This window comes from Rhinoderma darwinii, chromosome 5 (assembly GCF_050947455.1).
Source record: "Rhinoderma darwinii isolate aRhiDar2 chromosome 5, aRhiDar2.hap1, whole genome shotgun sequence".
Taxonomy (NCBI): Eukaryota; Metazoa; Chordata; class Amphibia; order Anura; family Rhinodermatidae; genus Rhinoderma; species Rhinoderma darwinii.
Window position 1 is genome coordinate 69,954,384 of NC_134691.1, and position 19,412 is coordinate 69,973,795.

Sequence of the window (19,412 nt, forward strand, 5' to 3'; positions counted from 1 at the left end):
CCTTTTGCGCACGCAAAACGCCACATTTTTTGCGTGCGCAAAACGCACACGCTCGTATGAATCCGGCCTAATTTCAATTAAAAAAAAACGATGGATCCATAGTATTTCTAAACATTGTACCTTGGCATATGGAAGGGATTTCAAGTACTATAGAATTATCCAAACCGAAAATGCAGCATGGATCAATATAGCCCACTAAGTATACGAAGTAAGAAAATGTTAGACAAAGTAGCACGGGCTGATCCAAGGGTGTTCACCCAAAAACATTGCAATAGAATATATATAAGCTAGAAAAGAAGGATGCTGAAGAGACACGTGGTGTATGAAAAATAGAAAAATACTTTATTAGCATACATAATATGAGACAATGAACAATGCATAAAAGCAAAAAGAATCCATAGACCGACAGTTAAAAAAGGGACAATGAGCTGTGTGGCTGTCAAATACTCATAAATTACAGATTTATATCTGTGATTTAACTTCCAGGAAGTAACATATAAAATAAGAGACCATATATAAAATACAAAAATATATTTTATGAGCTTGCGGATCAAAATAAGTTCCACAGTGTAATAAAAGGTTTGTCAAATGGCCGTATACACATGTAGCGCTAAGTTAAATGCCGACAAACCATTTGTGCAAAATATTGGTGAACTATATAAGCACCAAAGAAGGGTAGATAAACCATAAATATGGTCGAGTATAAGTAGATGCAACAATATATAGTGCAGATACGATCAACATACATGTGATCAAATATAAACTGGAAGAGATGTCAATAAATGCACAATAAAGGTAGCATATTTACATAGGATAAACCATACCCATAATGGAATGCCAAGAGAGACACACAGCCAGCGTCCACCCCAACGCGCGTTTCGGCGCAAATGCCTTCGTCTGGGGGTGGCGTTAGAACATAATCAGGGGTCATTTAAATGAGTCAGGGCTAATAAGAGAAAGCCTGCATCACCTGCAAGGTGTTCCATAAATAATAGCCTCGCTGCATGATTACCGGTCGCTGTATCCTGGAGTGGCCACGCCTCCGAAAACACCAGCCGCCGGAACCGGAAACACGTCACCGCGTCAAAAGACCCGGTCACGTGAATACGGAGTCCGATGCGTCACGGGTGACGAGAAACAGAGGCTGGTCACCACGAACCAATGAAAGAGCGACACAGTGAGGAAGGATACATCAGAGCGCAGGTAAATTAGAGAAGACAGTGTGCTGCTATACGGGAAGGTGCACTTGAATTGGTACATTTATTTGATACATCCAATATAGATACAAATTCATCCAAATTATGGAAAGTATCAATATTTAGACAGGGTCATAAAAAAGTCATCACTGAAAGTTATGTATAAATTCCTTTTGCAAGATATTCAAAAAAAGTGGGAAAGCATGTACAATAATGCACTTATACATTTTTAAATGGTGAAGAATATACATACATATATGATGAAAAATATATATGAAACAGTATGAAAGTGAATGTGCAAAAAGTGAGAAGTGAAAAGAACTTGATAAATAAAGCAAATGTGTGTGAGAAAATGTGTGAAAGATGAAAATTAAAATAAATGTATAAATCAATGAATGAATAAATGAATAAAGTGCTGCGTATAGTACTCCAAAAATGTGATCAGAGGTAAAGTGAATAAAAAAGAGGTGGTGAATGATGAGCATATAATATGGAAATGTATGGGCTGTCAGTGATACACAATGCATACATATGCAAAAAAGTACATTTTGATGAATTTGTATCTATATTGGATGTATCAAATAAATGTACCAATTCAAGTGCACCTTCCCGTATAGCAGCACACTGTCTTCTCTAATTTATCTGCGCTCTGATGTATCCTGCCTCACTGTGTCGCTCTTTCATTGGTTCGTGGTGAACAGCCCCTGTTTCTCGTCACCCGTGACGCATCGGACTCCGTATTCACGTGACCGGGTCTTTTGACGCGGTGACGTGTTTCCGGTGCCTCGCGGCTGTCGTTTCGGAGGCGTGGCCACTCCACGATCCAGCGACCGGTAATCATGCAGCGAGGCTATTATTTACGGAACACCTTGCAGGTGATGCAGGCTTTCTCTTATTGGCCCTGACTCATTTAAGTGACCCCTGATTATGTTCTAACGCCACCCCCAGACGAAGGCATTTGCGCCGAAACGCGCGTTGGGGTGGACGCTGGCTGTGTGTCTCTCTTGGCATTCTTTTTGCTTTTATGCATTGTTCATTGTCTCATATTATGTATGCTATAGAATTATGCCCATTGACTGCATTGATACAGACCAAGCAAAGAGATTCGAATCCCTTTGTCGACGAGAAGTTAATTGGATCTATAGGTTGAATACTTTAGTGCCTTCGGGCCTGAATGAGATCTCCGAAACCATTATATAAAAACTGTGAACCTCCAACAAACCAGTTAAACAAACTCTATATTTTTAAAACCTCCTCCTGCCATATCGCTTTTTTTTTTAAATTTCATTTTATTGTATATATATCGTGTCACTTAGCACTTCCAGCAATGTAAATTTCTCCTTTTTATACGGTCACCTCTTCTGCATGACAACATTTGTATTTATAGGTATACGAACTTGTTCACTTATGTTTACCTATATTTTAAGTACTGCCTTCTATAACACGACCGAATCATATCTTATATTGACATCCCCGGGATCATACCACATAAGCCGTATCCCACATATTGGTGTATACATATAAGTAGCTTGCTACCAACGAAAACAATGTTACAACATAAATGTCAAATAACTTAGTGATCTACTACTTACTTACCGCCTCTTATTTTTTTTCTTCTCTTTATTGAAGTGTAACATATATGATGATCTTATGTAGTGTTTTTTTTTTACCTTTCATCAATGCCACGCCCCTTTTCCTTCCCGGTTTTTTTAAGTACAAATATTTGCACTATTCACACATTAACCTCTCTCTGTGATACTGCCTGATGAAGGAGCCGGTACGGCTCCGAAACGCGTTGCTTTTATGATCACAATTAAAACCCTTTATTTCCATAACCTCAACGTTACTTTTGGAAATTCATTACTGGGTACCACTCAAAGGATTTTCACAAGTAGGGAACAGCGCCACACCAAGGTTTCTTTTTATGTATAGCTTTCTAGCAATATACCAAAATAACTTTTTTCTGGAGAGAAAAAAAAGGAGACAGATGAAAAGCAGAACTTCCGGCAGGGCAGAGATAGGGAGAATAGGAAGGAATGTGTTCAGATTTAATACTATATATTAGGAACTTTATTAAATATTTACAGAGAGTATTAGTTCAAAAATGTTGTGTCCCTGGAAAACTCCTTTAAGTGTACCATATGAACTTTATTGATTGCTGTGAGGCTTTTTAACCCAGTATATAGCGCAAAAAAATATATATATTTATATCAACTCTATCAGCTTTAACCCCTTCCTGACATTTGTCGTATGTATACGTCATGGAAAGCTAGTGCTTCCCGCATTTTACCGTATCCATACGACAAATGGTGGACACCGGCTCAGAAGTCAAGTCGGTGCCACCATCCCTGGGTGTCAGCTGCATGTTACAGCTGACACCCTGGGTAATGACGGGGACCAAAGTTTGCTCTAATCCCCATTAACCCCTTAAATGCAGCGGTCAAAAGCGATCACTGCATTAAAGGGATTGGCAGCTCATCTGCACCCTAGCAACGAAATTTCCGGAATGCCGGTGGCTGCAATGGCAACCGGAGGCCTAACACTAGCCTCCCAGTATGCCTAGTACGGAAGCCTTTCAGGCCCCACCCGGAGGCAGGGCCTAAAAGGCTTCTGTAGTCGTCCGCAAGATGGCGCCAGCTCAGGAAGCTCCGATTCCTGCCATGAAACCTTAGATGTGGGGATCATAAGCGATCGCTGCATCTTAGTAGTTGGCAGAAGATCGGCAGCCCTGCCCTGGCAACAGGAGACCTAACAACGCACGAATGATAGTAGTGCAATGTTTTAGAAAAAAAACTAACAGTTGGATCTTCAAGTCCCCTAGTGAAACTAAAGAAAAGTGTAAAAAAAGTTGTAAAAAAATAATAAAAGTTTAAAGTAATAAAATAAAACACAATCTCCCTTTTTCCCTTATCAAGTCCTTTATTATTGAAACAAATAAATAAACCATACATATTTGGTATCGCCGCATCCATAACGGCCTGAAATATAAAAATATTATCTGATTTATTCCACGCGGTGAACGTCGTAAAAAAAACAAAACAACAACATAAAAAACAATGCCAGAATTTCTGTTTTTTGGTCACTTTGCCCTACAAAAATTGGATTAAAAAGTGATCAAAAAGTCACTTGTACCCCAAAATGGTACCAATAATAACTACAGCTCGTCCTGCAAAAAAACAGCCCTCATACCACTTCCTGTATGAAAAAATTAAATTAGTTAGTGCTCAAATAAGTCATGAAATAAAAAACACGAAGTTCTGCAGGCCTGGGGGTAATATTTCTTCAGTTTCAAGAGGCGATTTATCAAGGCCCTAAAATTAGGGAACCAGGAAGGGTGGGGCCCAAACATATCTGCTGGAAGCGAGGGTGCCCGTATTATACCAGGACAACACTTCCCAGCAAAATTCCCCAAACTGCAAAGGTTATTTATCAGTGCGACACCGGCCTGTGCAGAAAGGATTGCTTCACTGCGTAACACACATCTATAGATTTATTTTTTTTACCCCATTATTATATCACCTGACTATGCCCCTGATGTACCCTGCCCAGCTTACATATGCCCCCACACTATAAACTAAAATACCAGTAATACTCCAAACAAAACTACTACCAAGCAAAATCCACGCTCCAAAAGCCAAATGGCGCTCCCTCCCTTTTGAACCGTAGAGCGTAACCAAACAGCGGTTTACTTCCACATATATGGCATTGCTATAGCCGGGAGAACCCCTTTAACAATTTTTGGGGTGTGTGTCTCCAGTGCACAACATATTTGCCACTGAAATGGCATATCTAGGGAAAAATTTTAATTTTTACTTTGCTCCAGCAGCGCAATCATTAATGGAAAAGACCTATGGGGTGAAAATGCTCACTACACCCCTTAATAAATGCCTGAGAGATGCAGTTTCAAAATGGGGTCACTTGTCAGGGGTTTATTTTATTATTTCACATCAGTGCCTCCGCAATTGTGAACCAATACTTTGTAAATCGCCAAATTAGGCCTCAACTTCGCATGGTACTCCTTCACTCCTGAGCCTGGTCGAATGTCCAGGCAAAAGATTAAGGCTACGTGTCGGAATGATTCTAAAACTGGGAAACACAGCATAATAATTAGAGAGCTGTCTTGTTATGGTGGCACAAGCTGGGCACCTCATATTGGCATATCTATGGAAAAAATCTAATTTTCCCTCTGCAACATCGAGTGCACACTAATTCCTGCAAAACACCTACGGGGTTAACATGCTTACTACAACACTAGGAGAATACCTTGAGGGGTGTAGTTTCCAAAATGGGGCCCCACTGTTTTGGTCCCACAGTAGTTTTGCAAATGCGACCAGAAACCAATCCAGTAAAATCTGCACTCCAAAAGCCAAATGCGCTCCTTCCTTTCTGAGCCCTACTGCGTAACTAAACAGCAGTTTATGACCAAATATGGGGTATTTCCGTATCCCAGAGAAGTTGCTTTACAAATGTTGGGGTTCTTTTTTTTCTTTATTTGTTGAGAAAATAAAACATTTTGAACTAAAGATACGTCTTATTGAAGAAAAAGGATTGTTTTTATTTTCACTGCCCAATTCTAATAAAATCTATGAAACACCTGTGGGGTCAAAATGCTCACTACACCCCTAGATGAATTCCTCAAGGGGTGTAGATTCCTAAATGGAGTCACTTTTTGGGCATTTTCACAGTTTTGGTCCCTCAGGGGCTTTGCAAATGCGACATGGCCTCCACAAACCATTTCTGCTAAAGTTGAGCTCCTAAAGCCAAATTACGCTCTTTCCCTTCTAAGCCCTGCCGTGTGTCCCAACAGCCGTTTATGGCCACATATGGGATATTGTTTTACTCGGGAGAAATTGCTTTACAAAGGTTGCTGTGCTTTTTCTCCTTCAGTTCTTGTGTAAATGAGAAAAAATTTGGTAAACCTACATTTTCTTTGAAAAAAAATGTAGATTTTAATTTTCACGGCCTACTTCCAATACTTTCTACAATAAACCTGTGGGGTCAAAATTCTTTGCTTTAATTCCTGTGAAACGTCAAAAGGGTTAAGAAACATTCTAAATGCTGTTTTAAATATTTTGACGGGTGAAGTTTTTAAAATGGGGTGACGTATTGGGGGTTTCTAATATATAAGGCCCTCAAAGCCACTTCACAACTGAACTGGCCCCTGTAAAAATAGCCTTTTGAAATTTTCTTGAAAATGTGAGAAATTGTTGCTAAAGTTCTAAGCCTTGTAATATCCTAGAAAAATAAATGGATGTTCAAAAAACTAAGCCAATCTAAAGCAGACATATGGGGGATGTTAATTAGCAACAATTTTTGTGGTATAACTGCCTGTCTTATAAGCAGATACATTCAAATTTAGAAAAATGATAATGTTTTGCTAAATTTTGGTGTTTTTCACAATTAAGTACTGAATGTATCGAGCAAATTTTGCCAGTAACCTAAAGTCCAATGTGTCACGAGAAAACATTCTCAGAATCGCTTGGATAGGTAAAAACATTCCGAAGTTATTACCACAAAGTGAAACATGTCAGATTTGAAAACTGAGGCTCTGTAAGGAAGGTCAAAAGTGGCCAAAGCGGGACGGGGTTAAGGGAATACATAGAATAACAGGTATGAATTTAAGGCTGTGTTCACATCTGCAGAGGCCTCGTTAGGAGCAGATGTGCAGATTCCATCGCATTTGCCAGAAAAAGTAGCGCAGGAAATAGAGGAGACGAAAGGAAACGGAAACCCAACAAAACCCATTAAAAAGTGTATAGGGTATGTCTGGCGCCGTTGCTTTAGCGACGGTTTCGGCGGGTACGGTTTTTTGTTGTTTTGCTCCCTATGATGAAGCAGAACAATAGAAAGCCCTGATACAGATGTGAACAGAGCCTAACAGACATGTAAAAGATGTAATTCAACTTTGGGCAGTCACCTGAACTTTAACCAATGTTTTTATTTCTTCCTGGAGAATTTTCAGGTCATCGTCTTCTTCAATAATCTGATCCAACACCATTACAGCTGCTTCTAGAGGTGTCAGCTTCTCATCTGTTTCAAATTGTACATCTAGAAAGAATAGTATTTATGATTGGTTTATTACATTATTCTAAAAGTATTGGACTAAAAAAAAAAAAAAAACAGTAATCTGATTTACCAAGATTCCTTCCTTCTGCAACACGGGTGAGGAACTGTGACATTAAAACAGATTTTGATACCTCTGAATCCAATGTAGACATACCCTCCAGAATCACTATGAATGAAAGTGCATAAGTTAGTATACCTTTATATAAGCTCTCTCCCAGGAGCCGGGGACTGGTTACCTTCCCTTCTCGCAACGTTGGGTTTTCAGTGGTCGTTCCCTCGCCAATCAGAATAAAAACCGGATAAGGATATTATATTCTATCTCGGGGACATCATGGGGGCCTCATATGCATCTCATAGCACTTGTACACACAGCTTGTTTTCTCTACATGTTTTTTTGGCTGTACAGGATAGTGGTCTGATAATCAGGCATGAATCAGATGATAGGCTACAGCACTGAACTTTAGTACAACCCATCCTGCTGCGAATGCTGGTCTCTAGAAGTGGCTTTCACACACCTTTGGCCATATAGCTTTATTCTGCTTACTTAAAGGGGTTGTCAGGTATCTGTAAATCACTGTTATTTTTTTGTATAATTAAAAGTTATACAATTTCCCCATATACTTTCTGTATTAATTCCTCAGTTTTCAAGATCTATGGTTGTTGTTCTTAAGTAGCAACATTCATTTTTTGGATAATATTCTGTCCATGGTCATGTGATCATTTATAAATTATTTCTCTTACTTATATAGCGCCAACATATTCTGTGCTGTACAGAGGTACAATATGGACAGTAAAAGATGACCTATAGCGCCAACATATTTCGCAGTACTAGGAGGAAACCCACGCAAAAACGGGGAGAAAATACAAACTCCATGTAGATGTTGTCCTTGGTTGGATTGCTAGGCGTAGTGCTAACCACTGAGCCACCATACTGCCCCATACAGGTGCACAGCCCGTTACAGTATGTGTATCAGAGCGGTGTCTTCTAATGATATCAGCACCAGTGTGTCCGTCACATGACTCTAGACAGAATTTTATCCCCTGAAAATGAACAATGAATCTTCCTACTGAATAACAACAAGCAAAGATCTTTAAAACCATAAAAATATTAAGGCCCCATGCACACGAACGTGCTTTTGCGGCCGCAATTCCCCCAAAAATCCACGGGAGAATTGCGGCCCCATTCATTTGTATGGGGCCATGCACACGACCATACTTTTTACGGTCTGTGCATGGCCCGGGAGCCTGGACCGCAGAAAGAACGGACCTGTCTTATTACGGCCGTCTTCTGCGGTCCAGGCTCATAGCAAATAATGGGCGCGGCCATGTGCATGTTCCGCGATTTGCGGCTGACAGTCCGCAGCTGGCCGACCCGAAAATCACGGCCGTGCACATGGCTACGGTCGTGTGCATGAGGCCTAAAGGCTATGTAAACCTTTGAAAGGCAATTTTTTTTTAATAAAAAAGGTCAGTCAGTGGGAATAGTGCAACTTTATAAATAGTTTTTATTCAAAATTATATTTACTTTTTGAGATACAGCTGCTCTGTATTCTCTATACAGAGCAACTGTATCTAGTGCTAAATCCTGTTCCAGTCAGGTCCAAGCGTGGGACTGACCGGGTTAGTGAAAGTGGGTCCTCCACCTGTAAGCTATCACATCTAAGTTCATAACTTAGATGTACTAGATTACAGGTGGATCCTGTATGTTAGAGACCCACTGACACTGAACCCGTCAGGTCCGTGGGACTGGCGGATTCAGGTCATAGCGAATGATACAGCTGCTCTGTATACAGAATACAGAGCAGCTGTATTTCAAAAAGCAAAAATAATTTTTAATAAAACGTATTTATAAAGTTGCAGTAATCAGACACTTTAATTTAAAAAAAAAAAAAAAAAAAAGCCTTTCAAAGGTTTACATAGCCTTCAATACAGAAAGTATAATGGAAAATTGTATAATTTTTAATTATGCAAAAAAAACAAAACCAATAACATTAATTTGCAGAGTGTGCAGAGGGGTTGTCCAGGAATAGAAAAAAAGGATCGACTTTTTGTCCTCCAAAACAGCACCACTCTTGCCCATGGGCTGTGTCTGTTAGGCTGGATTCACACGAGCATGTTCGGTCTGTAAAGGATGGAACGTATTTCGGCCGCAATTCCCAGACCGAACACACTGCAGGGAGCCGGGCTCCTAGCATCATAGTTATGTACGACGCTAGGAGTCCCTGGCGCTCCGTGGAACTACTGTCCCGTACTGAAAACATGATTACACTACGGGACAGTTGTGGCAGGGCAGGGAGTTACATAGTTACATAGTTTGTACAGTTGAAAAAAGACACATGTCCATCAAGTTCAACCAAGGGATGGGAAAGGGGAAGTGGGATGGGAAAGGGGAAGTAAAAAATTTCTACACATAGCAGTTAATATTTTTTTGTTCTAGGAAATTATCTAAGCCTTTTTTAAAGCCATCTACTGTCCCTGCTGCGACCAGCTCCTGCGGTAGGCTATTCCATAGATTCACAGTTCTCACAGTAAAGAAGGCTTGTCGCCTCTGCAGGTTGAACCTTTTTTTCTCCAGGCGGAGGGAGTGCCCCCTTGTTTTTTGAGGGGGTTTTACATGGAACAGGATTTCACCATATTTTTTGTATGCGCCATTCATATATTTATATAAGTTAATCATGTCCCTCCTTAGTCGTCTTTTCTCAAGGCTAAATAGGTTTAGTTCTTTTATTCTTTCCTCATAACTTAGATTCTCCATGCCCCTTATTAGCTTCGTTGCTCTTCTTTGTATTTTTTCCAACTCCAGGGCATCCTTTCTATGAACTGGAGCCCAGAACTGGACTGCATGTTCTAGATGAGGCCTCACTAATGCTTTGTAAAGTGGTAATATTACATCCCTGTCCCGCGAGTCCATGCCTCTTTTAATACACGACAATATTTTGCTGGCCTTTGAAGCAGCTGATTGACACTGCATGCTGAAATTTAGTTTATGATTTACAAGTACACCCAGATCCTTCTCAACAATTGACTCCCCCAGTGTAGCTCCCCCTAGGACATATGATGCTTGCAGGTTTTTCGTACCCAGATGCATAACTTTACATTTATCTACATTAAACTTCATTTGCCAAGTGGACGCCCAAACACTTAGTTTGTTTAAATCTGCCTGCAATTCACGAACATCTTCCATAGACTGAACTATATTACATAGCTTGGTGTCATCTGCAAAAATAGAAATAGTGCTATTAATCCCATCCTCTATATCATTAATAAATAAGTTGAATAATAGTGGTCCCAGCACTGAACCCTGGGGTACACCACTTATAACTGGGGACCATTCAGAGTAGGAATCATTGACCACAACTCTCTGGATACGGACCTTGAGCCAATTCTCAATCCAATTACAAAACTATACTTTCTAAACCTATAGTCCTTAATTTACCCATTAGATGTCTATGAGGGACAGTGTCAAATGCCTTTGCAAAGTCCAAAAACACCATATCCACAGCGGCCCCTCTATCTAGGCTTCTGCTTACCTCTTCATAAAAACAAATCAGGTTGGTTTGACAGCTTCTGTCCTTTGTAAAACCATGCTGGCTGTCACTTATAATACTATTTATTGTCACATAATTCTGTATATAGTCCCTCAATAGCCCCTCAAACATTTTCCCCACAATTGATGTTAAGCTTACTGGTCTATAATTACCCGGCAAAGACCTAGAGCCCTTTTTGAAAATAGGCACCACATTTGCCCTGCGCCAGTCCCTTGGCACTATACCACTCATGAGAGACTCTCTAAATATTATGAAGAGGGGGACAGAAATAACTGAACTAAGCTCTTTAAGAACTCTAGGGTGTAACCCATCTGGTCCCGGGGCCTTGTGTACATTTATTTTATTTAATTTAGCTTGGACCATATCTACATTCATCCAATTCAGTATATCAACTGATATATTATCAGCACCGGCAGCGGCTACATCAGCTGCTCCTTCTTCTGTTGTATATACAGAGCGGAAGAACCCATTTAGTAACTCTGCCTTCTCTTGATCCCCTGTGACCAACTCCCCATTACCACTATCTAAGGGTCCTACATGTTCAGACCTGGGCTTTTTTGCATTTATATGCTTGAAGAATTTTTTAGGATTTGTTTTACTATCCTTGGCCACCTGCCTTTCATTTTGTATTTTTGCTGATTTTATTACATTTTTACAGATTTTATTAAGCTCTTTATATTTTACAAAGGCTGCAGATGTACCCTCAGATTTGTATTTTTTAAATGCCCTTTTTTTGTCATGTATTGCCCCTTTCACAGAAGGTGTAAGCCATGTGGGGTTTAATTTTAGTCGTTTATACTTGTTACCTGTAGGAATACATTTTGCACTATAATTACACAAAGTAGATTTGAAAATCTCCCATTTATCATTTGTCCCATTATTTGACATTAGTTCTTCCCAGTCTATATCCTGAATTGCAGCCTTCATCCTGGGGAAATTGGCTTTCTTAAAATTAAATGTTTTTGTCCTCCCAGCCTGCGTTTGTTTTTTACAGTATAGGTAAAATATAACTATATTATGATCACTGTTACCAAGGTTTTCACGAACATTGACATTCCCAACAAGCTCTGCATTATTAGAAATGACCAGATCCAACAGAGCTTCACCTCTAGTCGGGTCTTCCACAAACTGGCACATAAAATTTTCCTGCAACAGGTTGAGGAAATGTCTCCCCTTTGCAGTTGAAGCCGAACCATGACACCAATTAATATCCCGGAAATTAAAATCTCCCATTATCACAACAGTACCCGCCTGTGCAGCCCGCTCCATTTGTTTATATATTTGACCTTCTATCTCTTCAGTTATATTGGGGGGTCTATAGATTACACCAAAAGTAATTTTTTCAGTGTTTACTTCCCTTTGTAATTCCACCCACAAGGTTTCAACCTCCTCACAGTCTTCACCCTCTAATGTCTCATTTACACTCACCTTCATATCGCTTCTCACATACAGACATACACCACCACCTTTCCTATTTGCCCTGTCTTTCCGAAACAGTGTAAAACCCTGTAGATTTACAGCCCAGTCATGTGAAGATTCCAGCCATGTTTCAGCAACACCAACTATATCTATATCTTCTTCCAGTATTAAGGCCTCCAGATCCCCCATTTTGCTTGCTAGACTTCTGGCATTTGTGAACATACACTTTAACTTGCCTTTAAATGTTTCACTTTCACTATCAGAAATGTGATTATTTGACATTTGGGCCTTTTTATTTTCACTGCTGTTTTGTAACGAAAGGATCTCCTTATCTTGTTGCCTAGTCCTCTCCCCACCGTCTGTTTCTCCCCCCACCAATATAGTCTGACCCCTCTCTAACCTGGCTACCCCTTTATTTCCTACATTGGCCTCCCTCCTCAGCCCTAGTTTAAACACTCCGCCACCCCAGCTAGAATTCTCTCCCCCAGCACAGCGGACCCCCTTCCATTTAGGTGCAAATCATCTGCAGAATACAGTTTGTAGCCCAATGAAAAGTCAGCCCAGTGCTCTAGGAACCCAAATCCTTCTCCTCTACACCAAGACTTAAGCCATGCATTTAACTCCCTGAGCTCCCGCTGTCTTTCCTGTGATGCGCATGGCACAGGCAGTATTCCTGAGAATACAACCTTGGAGGTCCTTCCCTTCAGCTTGTAGCCTAGTTCTTTAAAATTATTCTTAAGGCTCCTCCACCTACCATTTATTCTGTCGTTGGTACCGACATGGACCACAACAGCTGGATCATCACCAGCCCCTCCCAGCAATTTGTCCACCCGTTCCACCACATGCCGAACCCTGGCACCAGGGAGACAGCAAACCATTCGGTTGAGGCGGTCTTGGCGACAAATTATTCTATCCGTCTTCCTGATTATAGAATCCCCTACAACTATCAATTGTCTTGGCTTACCTGCATTACCATCCCGCCGACTACTAGCTGGGCTGTTCTCCCGGCTGTTAGGGAGATCAGTATCCACTAGGGCTGCCTTTTCTGAGACTGACACCCTCGCATCATCACCCAACCTGGCAATTTTGCTTGGAATGCCAGAAACCGGATCGGCCTTCCTTGTCTTTGACCCCTTTCTACCGCCCCTAACTACATTAACCCAGCTACTTACCTGATCCTGCTCACCCATGTCTTCACCCTCCAGTTCTAACCCACTAACTGCATGCTCCGTGAGCAGCAAGCTCAGCTCAAGATTGTCTATCCTCCTCAGTGTTGCATTCTGCTCCTCCAGATCTCTAATACGAGCTTCCAGGTGACCAACATGCTCACATCTGCCACAGAGATATTCACCCTGGAACTCCGGCTCCAGTCGTGTATACATATGGCAAACTGTGCACTGAAGAAAACCTCCAATCTTGCTATCCATTATCCAAGTTACACCAAAACAGCGAACAATTGTCAAAGTAAAAGAAAAGAAGAGTACTTACTGGGGCTTCAACTCCTCTTTTCAACTCCGGTTTTAGAACTCCACTTAGTTCACAAGCCACTTAAACCACACAAGCTCAGAAAGAGTGAGGCAGGGACTCCTATCGTTTTACAGTGTTCTGTTCCCACGAGGTGTAATTTTACGCGTTGCTGTCAAAATACGGCGCGTAAAAAGACACCGCGAAAAAGAAGTGCATGTCACTTCTTGGGCCGTTTTTGGAGCCGTTTTTCATTGACTCCATAGAAAAACAGCTCCAATAACAGCTGTAAAATACGCCGTGGAAAACGCGAGTTGCTACAAAAACGTCTGAAAATCAGGAGCTGTTTTCGTCTGCGTGTGAACATACCCTTATTGGAGCTCATCAGGAGAAAACAGCTCCAGAATTTCAGACGTTTTTACAAGTGCACGCGTTTTTCGCGGCGTCTTTTACAGACATAATTGGAGCTGGTTTTCATTGAAGGCAATGAAAAACGGCTCCAATTACGTCCCAAGAAGTGTCCTGCACTTCTTTGACACGACCGTAATTTTACGCGCCGTCTTTTGACAGCGACGCGTAAAATGACACCTCGTCTGAACAGAACTTCGTAAGACCCATTGCAAGCAATGGGCAGATGTTTGCCAATGTATTGGAGCCGTCTTTGCAGGCGTAATTCGAGGCGTGAAACGCCTTTATTACTTCTGAAAAGAGGTTGTGTGCACATACCCTAAGGCTCTGTATACTTTAGCATCATTGCTTCCGTTATTAACATAATCGGGACAGATTCGTAGATCCGTCTCGAAACAGATCCTAACGAATGTGGATGGATCCCATTGACTTATAACGAGTCCGTCAGGTTCATGTTGGGCTTGTTTTTTTCCTTTAGGGCAAGCAAAGGGCTCTAGGCTGTGGTATAATTGCCTTCACAAAGCAACAGAAGCCCAATGGGAATTTTGACCCCTTAAAAACATGCAGAAAAAATTCCCTTTCCTTTCGTGGGGTTAAAAACGACATTATACCCACGAATCACGCTAAGTTCACACTAGTGTTAGTATACATTTAACCCTCTTCCGTCAGAGGAAGAGAGGATTGAAAGATTAAACGGAAAGCAGCGGTTCTGTTGGAATTACCATTGATTTCAATGGTAATTATTTTGTTTCATTTGCTTTCGGTTTGTCTCCGTTAGCTAGGTGCCCGTTTTTTTTCAGGGAAACAAAGGTTCTGCAGACTGTACTTTTACTTCTGTCAAATAAACTGGAAACCTAGCGAACGGAGACAAACAGAAAGCAACTGAAACAAAAGAATTACCAACAGAACCGTTGCTTTCGGTTTAATCTTTCGATCCGCTCTGCCTCTGACGGACGAGAGATAAACGTATACTTACGGTAGTGTGAACTTAGCCTAAGTAACAACCAGCTTTTGTACACTTTGTTCTATAGGACTCTCTTGATCAGGCTGTGTTCACATCTGCGTCGGGACTCCATTCATGGGATCCGACTAAACGGAGTCCCGACACTTTCTTGGTTTTACAATGAATGGAATAAATAAAGTAAGATAAGATTTGGTTTTATTTATTGCTCCAGTATTATTTGTTTGTTTTTTGGAGCCTTCATTTTTATTATGCGGGAAAATATTTTTTTTTATGTCATTCACTGCTCCAGGTTGTAGTTTATTAACTATTACTGTTAGGGCTCATTCAGACGAGCGTGTATCTTGTCCGTGTGACGGTCGTTAACACAACGGCTGTCACACGGGCTCATGTATTTCAATGGGGCCGTTCACACGACCGTTGTTTCAATGGAGCGAGTAAAGGGTCTGTGAAAAAATAGGACATGTCCTATTTTACTGCGTGTCACGCATCCCTACATAGACTCTAATCTATGGGATCTGTGACAATGCGTCCCACATGGGTCCACCTCGGACGTGAAAAAACTGCAGTTTTTCACGTCCGAGGTCAGCTATGCTCATCTGAATGTAGCCTACAGTCCTATTCACACGACAGGGTTTCCCGGCCGTTCAAAAAATGTCCGTCACACGGCCGCAGTAGGAACAATAGACCCCAAATGGGGCTATTCACACGTCCGATTTTTTGACTGGCCGGGAAACCGGACCATCAAAAAAAGGGACTTGCCCTATTTTCGGCCGTTCTCCCGGCCCCCATAGAAGTCTATGGGGCTGGGTAATACACGGCCATCACTCGAATGTGTTCCGAGTGAGTGCCGTGTCTTCCGTCGCTCGCTTTCTCCTCCTCCTCACAGTGCAAAGTGCATGTGAGGAGGAGGGTATTGTTTTGCTCCCTGTAGGAGCGGAATCCCCAATACCTGGCCACAGCTTCGGCAACGCTGTGCCCGGGGATTCCGCTCTAGGAGAAGTCCTTGACTTCACTGTCCATATATGGACATTGAAGTCAGGGACTTCTCCTGGAACGGTGGCACTATCTACAGAATGGTGGGGAGGGGTGCTGTGTAGAACTACTTACAGGGGGCTGTGTGGCACTACCTACAAGGGGGGCTGTGTGGCACTACCTACAAGGGGGGCTGTGTGGCACTACCTACAAGGAGGGCTGTGTGGCACTACCTACAAGGAGGGCTGTGTGGCACTACCTACAAGGGGGGCTGTGTGGCACTACCTACAAGGGGGGCTGTGTGGCACTACCTACAAGGAGGGCTGTGTGGCACTTCCTACAAGGGGGGCTGTGTTGCACTACCTACAAGGGGGGCTATGTGGCACTACCTACAAGGGGGGCTGTATGGCACTACCTACAAGGGGGCTGTAGCAGTATCTACAGAGGGAAGTGTGTGGCAAAAAATTTACAAATGAAATTCATCCGTTTTCAAAACTGACAGGGAAAATAAACGTATGCAAAATGGGTCAAAATTGGCCCGTAACGGAAACGGGACAAATGCAAAATGGCCGATAAAAACGAAGGGGTCCGAGTTTCGGCCAATAAAAACGTCAGGTTTTTCTCGGCCGTTTTTCATCTGTTCCGGACCGATTTTGCATCAGTTTTTTCCCCTGTCCGTTTTAAAAACTGATGAATTTCATTTGTACATTTGTTGCCACACACTTCCCTCTGTAGATAATGCCACACACTGCCCTCTGTAGATACTGCCACATAGCCCACTGTAGGTAGTGCCACATTGACCCACTTGTACGTAGTGCCCCCCTTGTAGGTAGTGCCACACTGCCCCCCTTGTAGGTAGTGCCACACAGGACCCCGGAAGGTAGTGCCACACAGGACCCCGGAAGGTAGTGCCACACAGCCCCCATGTAGGTAGTGCCACACAGCCCCCATGTAGGTAGTGCCACACAGCCCCCATGTAGGTAGTGCTACACAGCCCCCATGTAGGTAGTGCTACACAGCCCCTTTTACATAGCACCCCACCGTAGATGGCACCCCCTAACTTCCTGTGGATAGCGCCACTGTAGGGGACCGTTCCAGGAGTCCATATATGGAGAGTGAAGTCAGGCACTTCTCCTGAATCACCTGTCACAGCACCGGGGATTCCGCTTCAGAAGCCCCTAACGTCAGTGTGTCCGTAAATGGACAGTGAAATCAGGGACTTCTCCTGGAGGGAAAACACTGGCCAAAGCGCCGGGGATTCCGCTTCAGGAGTAGGGGACCACTCCAGTAGAAGTCCCTGACGGGACTGTCCATTTACGGATAGTGAAGTTAGGGACTTCTCCTGGAGTGGAATCCCCGGCCACAACTTCGGCAACGCTGTGGCCGGGGATTACAGATTCTGCTACTACAGGGAGCAAAAAAATACCCTCCTCCTCACCTGCACTTCGCACTGTGAGGAGGGGAAGAGTGCGAGCGGCAGAAAACTCAGCCATCACTCGGATCACATCTGAGTGGCAGCCGTGCTTTACAAGGCTCCATAGACTTCTATGGGAGCCCGGCCGAAAACAGGGCATGCTGTAAAAAAAAAAAAAATTGGCCGTGTGAATAGCCCCATTTTGGGTCTATTGTTCCTACTGCGGCCGTGTGACAGCCGTCCAAAAAACAGCATCACACGGCCGGGAATGCCTGTCGTGTGAATAGGACCTTACAGCGATACAACATTTATTTTAGTGTTTTGAGATTACCTAATAAAAGTTTATTGATTTTTCAAATTCACTTTCATTGTATTATGTTTGTAACGTTGTTATTTTATTTTGTACCATATGTTGGAGACTTTTTCTTATTTGAACTTAATATTTTAAAGGGATTTTCCCACAATGAACATGTATAGTATATTATTTTGACATGCCATAAATAGCTGCTCAGTGTGGGATCAGACCAGGTATTCACCATTTACGCCAGATATATAAATGTACGGCACAAGAATGAACAAAAACATTTCATGTTACAAGATCTGCTTCAGATGGCACTACTTTTATGACATGTAGAGACCAGACAGGACTTTATATCCATCCCCCATTATATTATCTATGGCTGGCAGTTATACGATAGCCGCTCACTGCTGCTATATGTTTAGCGCTATGGTTGATAGTGACAGGCGCAATGATACACCTACGTCACTAAATAACAGCTCATTACTAAATGCGGAAGAAGTCCCGTCCCACCCCTCATTCTACAATTTACCTTCTATTGCTCGGCACGTCCGCTGAAAATCCTCCGCCCTCTCACCCTCAGAAAAGTAATGACACAAACTTGCAAACATGTAATCAAAAACCCAGGATGTGGCCACATTTGCCACCTGGTCGAAAGAAACCTCCTCCCTCCGTGTGCCCTCTTCCATAGTTGCCGGCACTGCCACAGACTGAAAATACCGCGCTGCTGCGATCAGATAGTGGGCAGAGTGCGCATGCGTACAGTCAACATAGACTCCCGCCACTCACATTTAAATAGCAGTGTGAGCGGGCGATGTGTACTTCACCCAGTCACAGACGCTGTACAGTGATATACCCACACAGCGTTATCTACCCGCACAGCGTTATCTACCCGCACAGCGTTATCTACCCGCACAGCGTTATCTACCCGCACAGTGGATACCAGAGTATTGTGAGGAATCCATGAGACTCTGAGAACTTGTAAAAAGGGAAAGATTTGGAATATTCTTATTGGAATAATTATTTTTTTTGTCCTTTGAAGGAAAGTGATGTTACATTACCTAACTGACCAATATGTGACTGCAACCTGCCACAGAAAATTGTGACAGTAAAGTAATGCTAAATTCACACCATTTGACAAACATGCAGAGAAAATCCTTCTAAAAAATCACATGCCTATAGACGAAATCTACAATTGAAAAGTGTCCCTTTGGCCATTGTCAAGGTGTTATGCGTCACAATGCTTTTTTTTTTTACTGCATAGGAAAGCGCTGCTGACTGCGCTCCTATAGAGTGGGCCACCGCAAAAAAACGTATATCTTTATATTGTGGTCATTGGCCGACGTTTGCCACTGTATGGCTATACGTCGAGGAATACTCATGCATACCTCCAATATATACAATATGTGAACAGAGTCTTAGTTAAAGGGAACCTGTTAGCATTTTTGATGCATCAAAACTGCTGACAGCAATTTAGGGGAGGGAATTTTAAACTTACGTTTTTTCTCGGTCATGCAGAAGGCATGACCGAGAAACCGACGTTTGATTCCCCTGAATCAGATGCGCAGCGTGGGGCACCACGATAATTTTATCTTAGTTTATAGGTGTAGGAAAAGTGAGGAACTGAAGACATCTGAGCGGCAAACTCTGCAGAAATGGGTAT

General features: G+C 42.3%; 1 protein-coding gene across 2 annotated transcripts in view; it reads right to left on the reverse strand.

The window, feature by feature from the left end:
- Window positions 1-18,478, reverse strand: part of TERF1 (telomeric repeat binding factor 1) — a 50,502-nt gene extending 32,024 nt beyond the window's left edge. For both annotated transcript variants that reach the window (XM_075828221.1, XM_075828220.1), the window contains exons 1-3: window positions 18,282-18,478; window positions 7,333-7,428; window positions 7,114-7,244 (exon numbers count right to left, since the gene is read on the reverse strand). In XM_075828221.1, the coding sequence (XP_075684336.1) occupies window positions 7,114-7,244; window positions 7,333-7,428; window positions 18,282-18,438 (384 nt within the window). In that variant the 5' untranslated portion in view covers window positions 18,439-18,478. The remainder of the gene's footprint in view (window positions 1-7,113; window positions 7,245-7,332; window positions 7,429-18,281) is intronic.
- Between the last annotated feature and the right edge of the window lie 934 nt (window positions 18,479-19,412).